Genomic DNA, 14,638 nt, shown 5'->3' with positions numbered 1-14,638 from the left:
ATGGCTACTACTTCTGACCTTGTTTTTTCTCCTCAACAAACCACCTTTCCATCAGGGAATTAAAGCTTTCAGCAATTCAGACATTCATGTTATTCTTGCTCAGTATGGTTTTTCAACTGGGAACAAGCTTCCCAGGTCACTGGGAAAAATAAAAAAAACAAACAAACACTTTTTTTTTTTTTTTTTTGCTGCTTCAGTTAATTCTAACTACAAAGGTAAGAAAGAGGGAGAAGATACACAAACTAATCAATTTTCTTTTTGCTTCTAAATAACCTTGAAGTAATTCCTTGCCATATATTTCCTCCTGTACAGACACAGCAGCTGTGCCAAATAATGTACTTATTAAAGAAATTTAAGAAATGGAAAAAATACAAGCAATATACAAGAATCGTAGCTAACATCAATATTAGCAAGGAACAACAGGTTAACAGAAGGCACAAATATCCTGTTTAGAGCTATACCAGCAAACAAGACAAGGTATTCTCTTCCTCCACGCCTTTCCTCTTCATGGGTACATAGGCAAAGGAAGGAACAGCACAGCACTGCAGCTGGAGTACAATAAAATATCATCAGGCTAAATAAATAAGCACACACACAAAGGAACCAGCACCTTACAGAGTCATACCTCTGAGCTTACTGACACAACCTCTTTTTTGCAAAGCAAAAAGCAGCATCCTTTCTTCCCAGAGGTCTCAGACCCTTCCACAAGTGAAGATGTGAAGAGCAAACATCCCAATGGTTGCAGGAACAGACTACCTCCAGCAGCCTCAGCAGCAAAACATTTGCCAAGTGACAGAACTCTTGAAATTTTTCCCTTTTCTAACAGTTAGAAAGATCTGATAAAAATCCAGCTCTTTCCTGAAAAACAAGTGGTAATACCACCAGTGGACTTCTGGAGAGAAAGAGCCACTTGCTGACTATTTCTTCCTCTGGTAGAGTGTCGGGAACAAAATGAGTGGAAAAGATGATCACACAGCAACAAAAAGTAGGGAAACCACAAAAGGCAAGATTTTATTACAATAATTTTTGCCACCCATGAAGCACTACTAACAAATGCCAAAGTCCCATTTTTTTGCAACATATATTACAGCAGTTTTCTTGAGAAAAACCACAGATTTCTCCAGTATGCCTATACCAAACTATCTAGAAGCACATCATTGCTCAATACCACTAAAAAAAAAGATACTTAAAAAGACTACTATAAAATGCAAGAATTTCCAAAATGCTGGCATTTACAATGGAAGGAGCTGTTGACTTCCTCACAGGAAGAGAGGCCCTGCAGAGAGACCTAAACAAATCAGAGGGCTGGGCAATCACCAACCATATGAAGTTCAAAAAGGGAAAAGTGACAGATTCTGCACCTGGGATGGGGCAGCCCTTCATGAATGTATGTGCTGGCTGCCCTGGTTGATGGAAAGTTGGATATGAGCCTGCAGTGCCCTGACAGCCAGGAGGGCCAGCCATGTCCTGGGGGAGGATCAGGGACAGCATCACCAGCCAGGCAAGGGATGGATTGTCCTGCTCTGCACTAGGGCAGCCTCAATCTTGAGCCCTGTGTGCAGTTTTGAGTGCCATGATGTAAGAAAGGTATAAAGCCATCAAGGAGCATCCAAAGGAGGGCCACAAAGATGGTGAAGAATCTGGAGGGGAAGCCGCACAAGAAGCAGCTGAGGTAACCTGGTCTGTTCAGTCTGGAGAAAGGAGACCTCATCATTGTCTACAACTTCCTTCTGAGGGAAAGCAGAGGGGCAGACTCTCCTCTCTGGTGCCCAGCGACAGGACCCAAGGGAATGACGTGGAACTGCGTCAGGGGAGTCTAGGTTGGACATCAGGAAGAGGTTCTTCACCCACAGAGTGTTTTGGGCACTGAACAGCTCCCCAGGGAAGTGGTCACAGCACCAAGCCTGACACAGATCAAGAAGCATTGGACAATGCTTTCAGGCACACAGTGGGATTCTTGGGGTGTCTTGTGCATGGCTAGGAATTGTACTTCAATGATTCTTGCGGATCTCTTCCAATTTAGGATATTCTATAATACCAAAGACCCAACCAGCAAATACTCACACAAAACCTACAGCCAGGAAAACTCCAGCTGTTTAGAGGACAGCAACTGAAGATTATTCTAAAAAGTTGAAAGGAACTACAAAGAAAAGAAAAAAAAAAAGCTTAATTCAAGCATTTTAAAGCAGCAGCTATCAGACACTGTATCCAAGGAGGAGCCATCCTGCTAAACCATCTGCTCCTGCTCAGAGCCTGACGCTAGCTCCTCTCCTTCACCTCCCCAGGAGTGCCTGGGGCCAGCCCAGCAGCGGCGTGACCCATGATCTGTTGCTGCAGGTGTCTGGGCCTTTGCTGCCTTAAGCCTTTCTTGTGCCTTCAGTTCAGCCACTGATTTATGTGCAGCCACTCTTCTTGCCTAATGTCTACATGCAGAGTGGGAGGCACGTCCCTGTGCTCTTGGACAGCCACAGCTCATACTGCCTACCAAAACCTCTGATGCCTTCCAGCAGGAAAAGAAAAAATAAAAATCCCAAGAAAACAGCAAAGCTTTTGTGGCCTCTCTGACTGCATAAAGTGACTGTTCACTTTTCAAATCAAATGGTTCCAAGCAATATAAAGAAGTGTTTCTGTATGTGGCACACAATTTCAAGAAACCAAAATTCAGAATTACAGCCTTTATTTGCCTGAGTCCAGAAACACCTGGAACACAGTAACTACTGATTCCCTGTCTGAAGGAAAAGGGTTCCATGACTCAGTGTTTTCCTTTTTCAGTGAGGACTGCTGAGAACAAGCCACCAGCAAAGGATCACTGGATGCTCATAAGAGATTTCCGTACCACGTTCTGTCCTCCACGAGCTCCTGATGGCATCTCCACCTTAACTGCATGGTACAAAGTCATGCTACTGACAAAGGTGTAACTACACAGTAAAAGTGTAATACAACTATTTCATCGCATTGCAATTCAGCTTATTCATGTATTCATGGGCTTGTGTACAAAAGAAATCTGGGGTATTAACTACTGCACCAGAGTCCTAGTTATTTAAGGTACTGGATCACTAAGGCACAATGATGGCAGAAATGGAGTGACAGGAACAGAAACTGGGAGTAGAGACCCTTAAAACTAACACAAAACAGAGTCAGCCTTTTGCCTTACATGCTGCGAAAATGCTAAAATCCCATTTATCGTCTGTTAAAACTTCTCAAATTTGGTGTGCAAATTATTAGAAATGTTATTGCAAGGAGGGAAAAAAGGGTCTGCTGCACAAATTACATTTTCTAGCACAGATTTGCTGAGTATCTTTATTTCTTGAAATAGCTTATCAAGTATCACACGGCAGAATCCGACTGGAGTTTCAAGAACAAAGAGCTCACTTCATGGGACACTCCTCCTGGTACACGGTCTGAAAGGCAGCAGGAAATGCCACCCTTCAAAGCCCTGCTGTAAACGCTGCTCTTATTCTCTGCTGGGGAATATACTAATTGATTGGACACACCAAACAAACCTATTCATCGTACCCATCACCAGAAAGCTGTAATGAGGGGATAAGCCCTAATCACAAACCCAGTCTATATTTAATAAGGGGAAGGGATCCAAGCAGACGACCAGCAAAGCAAGAAGTCTGACCTACAGAATGAGCATCTACTCCTTGTCCTGACGTGAACTCCAGTGTGACTCCTGACGTGACTCGTGTCCCGCCAACTTGGCTCCTTTCTGAGGCAAATAAAAATATAACCTAACCAAGACACAAAGCTGGGTTTGATCCACTGAAATGGTCAAAGAGAAATGATGTCCACTGGCTCTGTAATCAGATGTGCACATTAAACAAAAGGATTTGACTTCTCCTCAAGATAAACAACTTCAGAAGAAAAACAATCCCATTCTCTTAACAAATATATTTAACTTAATCTGAGAAAGCATTTCAATGTCACTCTGAACAACAGCAACTAAAATAAGAACAAATAATCCATTTCCGATAATGCTATAAACATCAATACTTTTTTAAAACAATGAATAAATTTCTCTTATCTGCTGTCCCCAAAGCCAGGGCCAGTTTGGCTGAGTGCAAAAGAGAAGGTCTGAATCTTTCAGAGAGACCCTGCACTTCTCTCAGTGAGATCAACAGGCACATGCAGTGCACAACACCAAAACCACACAAGGCTTTGCCAGCAGCACGACTTTCACAGTTCACAATCATTTCAAGAACTACAGAAATGTTTTCTCCAGATGCTGGGAAGTTCATCAAAAGTAGTTTTCTAAAGCCTTCTGAAAATCTCTAAGAGAAAGAGGGCCAGGGGATTTGTGGTGTTAACTTTGATGACAACTTTCAGTAAGACTCGGCTCTGTAATTCCAGCTGACAGCTGGTACTCAGCAACCCTTGAACCTCAGGCCTCCACCTGAGGTTGTGCTACAGGCACCACCATCAATCCTGACTCTGAAACCATGATAGCACCCTGCCAGCATTACCATGCCCAGAATTTAAGAACAGAGAACACAAGCCAGAAGACCCTCAATAGTTATAATGACAACCCCAGTACAGAGCCAGATGTGCCATGATAAAATGCCCTCGGGTAAACTTGCTCAGAGTGGGAACACAGTTTTGCCCCCCAGGGGAAAAAGCAACAACCAAACATTTTCCTCTGCTAAGGTGTCCTTACAGCAACGCCCTTAAGGGCATTCTCCAAAACAAAAGAGACTTGTATTAACACACTCTCATATCACTGACCTTTAATAAAGGATTATGATTAGTTTCCCAAGAATATATAGGAAAAGGCAATACTAATACATCAAAGGGTAGTTAATCTTTTACTTCCTGAGTCCTCCAACACAGCCCTTCACCCTGTGCAGGCACCCAGCCAGGATCCCATGTGAAGGCACAGCTTGGTCCCTGAAATCTGCTGCTGAGCTACCCTCTCTTTCTTCCTTCTTGCCTCATTTGGAACAAACCAGAACCAAATCCACCAAAAACGTTATAAAAATATTTAATCCATCTAAGAGATGGATTAAAAAGAACATTCATTTCTTGAACATTCACCTTAGCTTAACATTAAGTCAAAAGCCTGGCAAGGGCTGCTGCATGATGAAGACAACATACTCTCAGAGAAAATAAAGTCTGATACCATAAAGCAGGCAACATGCCCCACTGAAACAAAGTATTTATCTCCTACAAGGTATTAGCATACAAATACAGGAAGCCTATTCAACTCTAAACTCTGGCAGGACACTGGATTGTACAGGAGTAAACTCTATCCTCTAGAAAGTTTTCCTGCAGTATGCCATTAATCCTGGAAGGAGTAAAAGGTATTACACTGACTCCCATGTTCAGGTGCTGCTCCAATGTGTTTACATTTGCCTACTGGGGACAGGGTCATTGAAACACACAAGAAATCCAGCTCAAGGTTTATTTCATCTGAATTTTCAATGTAAGTTTAGCAAACCATACAAGTTACCAGTACCTTTCACTTTTGAAGACTTCCTTCCATATACCAGGGTAAACTGCAGAGATTTCCTCAAAGCCATAAAAGAACTGAAGTGCGCCTTGTTTTTTTCCAGTTACTGACTGTGGCTACCCCTTGGTGAAAAAGTACCTAAGCACAACTGCACACTAGGAAATACTACAAGATCTCATATAGAAATTTTATGTTAAACCCCTCTATAGAAGAGTCTACAGAAAACAGAAATGTTAACTTTGGCCAGCAAAACCGAACACACCCCAATTTCTGCCACGCTTTCAGCGTGAACCAAAATTGTGTCTGTTCCTAGTAACCTATTCAACAGAAAACCCCATATATTATTAAGTTACTCCAGCATCACTCAGGCTTGCAATTTCAATGAAACAGAAAAAAACCCCAACTCCTTAAACTTTATACTAAATAAGAAAGCTTTCACAGGCTGGACTGAAAAAAGGTCACTTGGCCCAAAGGAAAACAGCAGCTAAATAGAGAGCAAGTATTTACATTAATGAGTAAAACAAGCACAGGTATGACGCATTTACAGCTGAATCAACCCAGCACCCTTCCCCAGCCAGCCACTGGGCTGCAATGGGAAAGTGTCCATCCAGGCACAAAGCCTACAGAACAAGACCTTGCAGAAAAGCTGCCAGACATCCCTACACTGGCTGTCCTGGCTCAGGATATCGGGAACAAGCATAAACGACATTTGAACCTGCCTGAGATTACAGTATTAATCACTGGCTTTGCAGAAATGAGTCTAGAAGTGGACAGTATATTCTCCCCCAACATCCCCTTCTCCTTACAGGAATACTTAGAAATACAAGCAATCTTTACTCATTCCTTCTCTCCTAATGAATCTTTCCCAGTATATTTTCCTAATATAATGCTCATATTTTCCACATAGCAAAGCTGTAGTTTCTTTCTCAGTATAGATATAGTTTACTTCACAAGGCAGATCTGGAGCAGAGTCAATATCAGTTCCCATTCTGAATCCAAACTTCCAAAGTTCTGCATTTATAAGAATGGGGTGTTTGAGCTACTTCTTAAGAGACTTCTTAAGAAAAGGATAATCCACTTAACCGTTCTTAATCAGGGGGCTGTCCAGAACAAAGTTGCATTACAATAAATATGGCCAGTGGATAATGCTCATATTTCAGACATAGGACATCTTAGAAAATCCTAAAATAATTGGAGAAAAAAAAAGCCACTGTGCAAAATTTGAACCAATAACACCTACACCCAGTAATTTACAATTAGCTATGGTCCCAACACCAAATCATCCTCATTTATGCCTCACTAATGGTTTAAAATGTCACATAATGATAAATATCAGGAAAAACCAAGAGAAACAAGAATGCCTAAGCCATGACCCTCTGATACAAGCCTGAAGTCATAATTAATCAAACAAGTTTTGAGGTCACATCCCAAAACTTGTAAGGCTGTCACAATTAGTGACTTAAGGCTGATAATTCTTTTTTTTTTGCCCCCTCAGCAAAAGTCTTAATTTAGAGTGACTTTTACCTCCTACCCTTCTACCCGTACTCCACCCAAAACCATGTTCCTGGCTCTGGCCACATCTGGAGACAGTGATTCACTAAGGAAAAACAGTGGCCCTGCAGCCAAAAAGGCTGGTGAGATCAAACCACCCAGAGGACACGCTTCCCTTCAGAGCTGCCACTGCACTGCAGTCAACCTGCCGGACGCTCCAGGGGTGGAGCTGCTGCTCCTTCCACTGGGCCTGCACCCATCCAAGAGACACAAAAAGGCATTTGTCTTGCTAGATATTTATTTAGAAGTACCACCAATATTAACAATCCATATTGAAAGGAAAAAAAGGAAGGAGGCACATTATTCACTTGCTAGGGGTTGATTGGCACAGTGACACTCTATATAGATATTCACACATATGCTCCAGCACAGAGTCAGGGACCTACCAGTTTTCCTTCAGCTATTTTCTAAAGCCAAAAAACAGATTCATGAGACTATAATGGTCTCACCACACTGAAAACGAAGATCCTGCTGAAATCACCAGAACAGAAGCCTATTGTGTACAACCATGAATAGTTATTGATAAGGGGGCCCAAACTTTTGCTTCCATCTTTTGAGGCACACGAGGGCAACAAGAGCACTGAAAGGTTGCAAGGTGTCTCAGGCTACTCATTGGACCAGCGCTCTAAACTCCCAACATGACACTGAAAGCTCAAGCTACCCTTCCTTTTTGCTTTCTCTCTCCCCCAAAGTGGTCCTCTCCTGCCATCACAGAATCATGGAAAAAATATGAGACATTTCTGATAAAAGCCTGTGCCACCTGGCCTCAAAAATAAGTTGGGACTAGCCATGCTTTCAAGCACTATTCCCTTTTACCAGCCAGCAAGCCATGTGACAGCTCTGAAACAAACAAAACAAAAAAAACCAAAAGAAAAAAAAAAAAAAAAGAAAAAAAAAGAAAAAAAAAAAAAAAGAAAAACAACAAAAAAACCCCCAACATTGAAGAGGTCCACAACGGTCAATATCACCCACACACAGTACTCACCAAATGAAAACATGTATAAAGAACATCTTCTTAGAGCAAAACAGCTTACAGACAAAGTGCTAACACAAGCATACAATTAGGGAAAAGACCAAAAAAAAAAGTTAACATTTCAGTGAGGTGTCACCAGAATGTAAAAAAAGTCCAGACTCAGAAGCAGCCAAGTCTTCTGTAATAGTGGGTTTCACAGCTTTTCTTTGCTCGGAGACTGCCTGAACATACCAAGAAAACCACAAGCAGACCCTGCAGAATGTAGAGCCTCCACTGCCAACTTGAAAACTTACGTATTTTGCAGCCTTAAGAGGATTCTTGTGTTATTTTACAGTATGTGCAGTGCCAATAGGGTTGCTAGGCTCCAGCCCAGCCACGACAATGTTTCAGTTGCACAAATTCGTCTTATGAAAGGCACATGTGAATATCAGTGGTGGGCAGTAACCATTACATGATACTGATGAGCTGAATGTGATTTCCAACTTGGAGCAATAAACCTGAAAAAAACTTCATCTTTCTGACCTGATAAGGTAAGCCCCCTTGAAACACCTTCAACTCAAAACACAGTACTCTCTAATTAACCTAAAAATAGCTGTAGACAAAACAACCATCAGCTTTCAAGAAAACCTATATATGAGAAGTCAGAGCTCAGAAAATTCAGAGAACACAGCCAACATCAACAGCCAAAAGAGACACTGTTTCTGCTTGGCATGGCTTTGGCACTCAGAAGGTCTCCAGAAACACCTTTATGCCATCACTCACGGATTTGCCCCACCAGACTAAGGGACAACTTTGCTGGTGTAAGCTACACACTAAAGCTGGAACATCAGACCCATGCTTGTGTTACTACCAAAACACTTGTCAATGAAAACTGGGGAGACTTCAAAGGTCATCCCCAATACATACACCGTGCTGCACAGCACAGCCAGAATCCATGTATTGCAATGCAGGCATTTATTTGCACCACCAGGTTTTCTCATTAGGTGAATAGCCTTGGTGGTGCCAAGGTCCCCTGTCTGCAGGAGATGATGAACCCCTCAAAGGACTCACTGCTGTGAGGCTGTGATCTGCCAAATGTTGCAATAGGAGAGCATCGAGAAAAAGCTTGCTGCAAGTGCTGAATTAAGAGCTTCCAGGTTCAAGCAGATACCTCCTCTGACAGCTTCCTGAAGCTAAATTTTTGTCCCATATCCTTCCCACAGAGGGAGGTTCAACACTTGCTCCTTCAGAATACATGCTGGAAGCCCTCTCCTTAAAACAAAGTACACAGGCAAGTATGTGCAACTGTGGAGAACAGAAATTAAGGAAACCATTCTGAACTCCAGGTACCAGTGGTAATGCTAAAAATAAAAGCATGGTAAGCACAGAGTATCTGCTGTGCCTCAAAGGACACTGGGAGGGTCCCCACAGCTCCAAATAAACTTCTGTGCAGCGTTGGATAATCATCAGCAGGACCTCTATGTCAGTGATCCTTCATAGTGATCTCCTTCAACATCATCTATCCAGACATCCTACACAGAAGGCAGGGCACACAATTGTTCTCCTCCCTTCTCCTCAGTTTCCACAGTTGCGAGGTTTGGACGAATTCTTTTAAGGCTGGCAACAGATAAACCCAAACAATCCCTGCAGCCACCACCATACACACCGTGCTGCAAGTTAGCTCCCCAGAAGCTGAGCGCCAGCTTGGAGGACAGGTTTGCCCAAGATGACCTACAGAAGTTTCTCCCAACCTCAAGCCCTTTCTGACCTCCACTGGGTCAGCAAATGCTTGTCACTTCTTCTGTGACATGGACAGCAACCACAGCTCAGTGCAACATCCCGTGCATACTGGTCAAAGTGACTGCCATGGAAGGGGAAGAAGATAAACCTGACTTCTGCATCCTCTTCCCCTGCTGCCCTGATAAGCCCTGCTTGGGAACTTGACATGCTGAAGGGGCAGTTTGAGCTCCCCTCTCCTTGTCTTCTGCCTCATCTGGAATTTACTTTCTTCCTTCCCTCATGGCATACATCCCCTCTTAGCAGGGATGCATTCTCACTGGAAAACAGTCTGACCTCAGCTACCACAGGAGCCTGTTCCCTTGAGAGCACTCTGGCCGTCGGTAAAACATATGGGAACAATTTTTTTCAGGCTGTTTTAAGCAATGCAGCCAAATGGCTCTACGGCACATACCCATACAGGATTTCTACAGGTTTTAATACTTTAGATAAGAAAATATTACTACAAAAACAAAAAGAAATTAAAATTCTACCTCCAACCTTCTTTTAAAGACTGTAAGGTAGCACAGACCAATCAAAAGTCTTTAAAAAAGCATCACAAAACATTTTTCCTCAGTACTTAGAATGCAACTTCATTATTATGTTTATACCTTGCAGCAATTGAGGCATGTTGGGGAGTAAGTTACAGGACAAACTTTTCCAGCCTAATTCTTTACTTAGAGCCATGAGTTGTTTTTAAATTGGTCAAGCTAGAAAATTAGGACAGGGATGGAAATCAAGGCTTCCCAGGACACAAGTGCAACCACTTGTTGTCCTCTAACAACAAAAGCTGAGAATACTAAGAAAGAGTAAAGAAAGGAAACTGAGCAGCAAGAGGGAGAATCAAAGAGCTGCAAAGTCACACACCATGGCAGTGTCAGATGATTGGCACGAGCCTGGCGTTATCCCACACCTCACTTAAGGCAGCAAGTCCCAACAGGACTACATCCCCTGTGATGCATCTCCTGCTCTCCACAGGTGTCTCACCCAGTTGCCTCATTTTGTTCCAGTAAGCATCACCATCTACTGAGGCATGTTATATTTAGCATCTAGCTATGGAAAAATATGGGAGAAATAATAATGCAGGATTTTTGGTTTTTTCCTATTAACACCTTTAAGTTGCACAATATTTTCTGCAACACCCAGACTGAAGACACTTCTGCCTCCAGTGCAGTGAACAAGAGCTTCTTGGTAATGCTGAGGAATGACCCCTCTGAAGTGCCAGTATTTATCCTTCCCACTATCAGCTTTTCTCCCAAAATATAATCATATCAGCAGGCTTTTATCACTGACAAAGAAGAGCAGAGCATGTTGGGCTTTTCACCTGTGCCTTTCATCCAGCTTCCTCCTTCTTCCTCACACTATAACTTATTTTGACGAGAACAGTAATTCCCTTAGATAAGTCAGCAAATATTTTTGTAAAGAGCAGCTGCAGGATGTCTGCCTCACACAAATTAAATTACCTAGTGGCTCAATCCAGTGCCTTCAACAGACATTCTTCTGTGGTAGCTGGGTCAGACTCCGTGCATTTCTGCTATTGTGCCTCATGCTCCCTATTTTCCATTTACATATGCTCCGCTCCAGAGCGAGGGAAGGAAAATGTTTATACTTGTGGGTGGGACTTTGGATGCAGATTAAAGTCAAGGTGCTATATTTACTGATCTTTTAAAGTAATATCTGCATGTTGAAAGAGAGTCAAAGTTCTTAAGAAAGATCAAAGTCCACATGAGGCAACCACAGATTAACATAAATATATGCTGAAATGCTAACACAGACTGGTAAAATTTACTTGTGTTTTCCCTGCAGCAAGTAATTTTGCCTAATAGGGGAGTCAAAACCATGAAAACTCTTCTTCACCTTTATGTAGGGCACACTGCAGTACTTTGTGTTGGGGCAAATGACTCTTCAGACTAATTTTGCAAGGCTAACTTAATGCTACCATATTGCTCATGGCTTACAAGCTTTTGAAAGGTGAGGGCTACATCCTCTAAAGAAAAAAAAAGGCAGCATTACTAACTAACTCAGACTTCATCAAAGCTAATCCTGCATTTCTTCCTTCTTATTGCAGTTGACAGAACTTTTGTTGTCTGACAAATGAAAAGCCAACAAGCAATAAAGTGTATGACCTTCTTTTATTTGACTAATTACTATTTCAGTAAACAGATCACCTATTTTTCTTGTGGAAGCATCAGCGGCAGCACCAAGAACACGAGGGATGTTGTTTCACGAGGGCAAAGGACAGTTTTGCAGATTAATCACAACCCTGTAAAACAGATGCCTGGCCTGTATTTACAACCCCGACAGTGCAACTGCTTTGGCAAGAGGTGCAATTAGAGCAAGTGTGCAGGCAGTCACCAGAAGTCACAACCCAGTCACGGGCTTTGCCAGCAAACTACAGGCACAACAGAGAAAACATTGATCCTGCACACTTTGTGTTCACAAGGCGGGATAAACTGATCCAGTACAATACTGCTGTACAAAATTCAGCTAGCTTGAACCAGAAGAGGACCCAGGTTCTGAGCTTTATCAAATATCCTAAGTCAGTAGCAAAGCACCCTTGATTTGCTTTCCTCACCCGACATACTGAAGTTGTCAAGGTCCACAAGACCACGGTAAAGCTCAAACGACTTTCAGGAATGCAGCCTCCCTCCTTTTCATTTTGAACAAAAGATTTCATCTGTACTTAATAACACACACTCAATGGACAAACCTTTAGAAAAGGGTGCCCAGCGGCAGCCCTGCCTCTGAAACCTGCAGCGTTTGACGCCTCTGGTGCCCGCGCAGGGCGGACAAAGCGCGCTCCCCGGCTGGCACACAGGGAACCCCGAGGAGGGACTCCCCGCTCCCACCAGGCACGGCCTCAGAGGCAGCAGGAGCGGGGCAGGCTCCGCACCGGGAGCGGGGCAGGCTCCGCACCGGCGCCCCGTCTGCCCGCGGCCCGCAGGGAGCTGCCGCCGGTGGCCGCGGGGCTGGGGGGCCGCACCGGAGCCTCTCTCGCTCCATCCCCCGCCGCTCTAAGGAGCCCAGTGAGCGCCGGGAGCCCGCCCGGCTGCGGACAGCCCCAGCAGCACCGCTGCAGCTCGGCGGCTCCGAGTTCCGCCCCGGCCACAGCCACAGAGGCCGGGAAGTTGGGGGAATTTGAGGGGCGCAGCTCCCTCCGTCCCTCCCTCCCTCTCCGCCAGCCTCCCGCTCCCCGGGCGCTGCTCCTGTGAGCACTCTGCAAACCGAACAACTCGAGGGAACGAACACTTTCCGTGAGCCTGCCGCCACTTTGCTGCCGGTATCCTGCCCGACAAAAGCGACCCCACGCTGCAGAAGGAGCAGGAGGCGGATTCATCCCACCGGCCCGCGCTCACCTCCGCCAAGAAGTTGTCCATGGTGGCCCCTCGGCCCGCCCGCGGGTGCGCAGCGCCGGGCACCAGCCGCGCACCATGTGCCGCTCTCGTCCGGCCCGGCTCGGCTCGGCTCGGCCCGCCCCACCGAGCCGCCTCAGCCGCCGCGCCGCTCCATCGCGCCCCAGCGCCGGCAGCAGCCGCAGCCTTTGTCCGCCCGCCCCCTCAGCGCCGCTCGGCCGGGCGGTCCCGGCAGCGCATAGCCGCCACGGGGAGCCGGCAGCGGGGCTGACGCCGAGCAGGAGGAGCAGGAGGAGGAGGAGGACAAGGAAAGCTCCCGCCGCAGCACGCTCCTGCCCGGGGCCGCCCGCGTCCCGTCCAGGCGGGGCAGGAGCAGAGGCGGAGCCGGGGCCGCGCCGCTCCCAGCGCCGCTCTCGGCCGCGCCCCGCCCCGCCCCGGCCCGAGTGCGGGCAGCGCTCCCCGGCTCCGCGCTCAGCCCGGCCCGGCCCAGGTGGCTGCTGCCCCCGGTGCTGGGGACGCGTGCCCGGCTGCTCGGGGCGCGGAAACCCGCGTTGGAATGCGGAGTGAAAGGAGCGCGGGGCTGGAAGGGGAGCAGAGGCTCGCCCCGGTCTGGGGGCGGCTGCGCTCCCGTGCCCGACAGCGCACGGCAGTGCAAAGCTCCGCCATCCGGAGAGAGGTGCTGCCCGAGGTGGTAAAGGAATACGTACCTGCAGGGTTCTGCTGCGGACAGGCAGCCCTCAGGTAAATGTGTAGCAAACTCGTGTAGGAGCCCTCCTCAGCTTTATCCGTGTTCCTTTGCTAAACGCATCTTGTAGCAGCCACTCACTGAGAGATCACTGCAAATGAAAATAGCCCTCCTTTGTATAGTTTTCCAGTCCTTTACATTTCTGCAAAGCACATTTAAAGTGATCAGTTTCTGGAGACAAATCTTGTTAATAATTTTGTGCTAACCCTGTAGTCACTAACAGGCGAGAATCAAATCTTGTGAATACTCGTCTATTTCTTTCACACTGCAGAAAGAAATGCACCAAAAAATAAGTCACAGCAATAAAGAAAAAAGCAAATACACTATTCTGCTTTTATGTCACAGGCAGAACCCTAATAATGGTTTGGGAGCTTAAGCATGTGAGCAGAGATATGGGAGACCAGCCCTTGATAGTAGAAATAATCATGAGTTTGCAACTCTCATTTTTAAGGTGTCATGGCCAACACACAGAGCACAAGCACCACGAAAAAAACAAGTTTAAGATTAGATACACAACACAAGGAAAAACTTTCTAGTTTCACCACTGTGTCACAAAACCATTTTTATCTGAATAAGGAGGAGAGCAGGTAAAAGATGTTTGGCTTTGAGATAGGTCATGTCCAAAATGGGGTTGTGCTGGTCTTGGAGATTCACACAGTGACATCCATGAAAACTGATGTACTGTTACTGTTAGCACTGGGACAAACCAACAGAAGAGGGACTTTCTGCCAAACAAGTACATGTTAGAGCCTACATGGAGACTGTGGCTGTCTGTCCTATCACACAGAAACAAGGTGGGAGGAAGTTTTCAG

General features: G+C 45.4%; 1 protein-coding gene across 1 annotated transcript in view; it reads right to left on the bottom strand.

Annotated features, from left to right (window-relative positions):
* MYO10 (myosin X) overlaps positions 1-13,157 on the bottom strand; it is a 163,729-nt gene extending 150,572 nt beyond the window's left edge. The window contains exon 1 of the mRNA XM_063162542.1: positions 13,085-13,157. Within this exon, the coding sequence (XP_063018612.1) occupies positions 13,085-13,105 (21 nt within the window). The 5' untranslated portion in view covers positions 13,106-13,157. The remainder of the gene's footprint in view (positions 1-13,084) is intronic.
* Positions 13,158-14,638: the final 1,481 nt, after the last annotated feature.

This window comes from Melospiza melodia, chromosome 1 (genome assembly GCF_035770615.1).
Source record: "Melospiza melodia melodia isolate bMelMel2 chromosome 1, bMelMel2.pri, whole genome shotgun sequence".
NCBI lineage: Eukaryota > Metazoa > Chordata > Aves > Passeriformes > Passerellidae > Melospiza > Melospiza melodia.
This window is presented reverse-complemented; position numbering and strand designations above follow the sequence as displayed.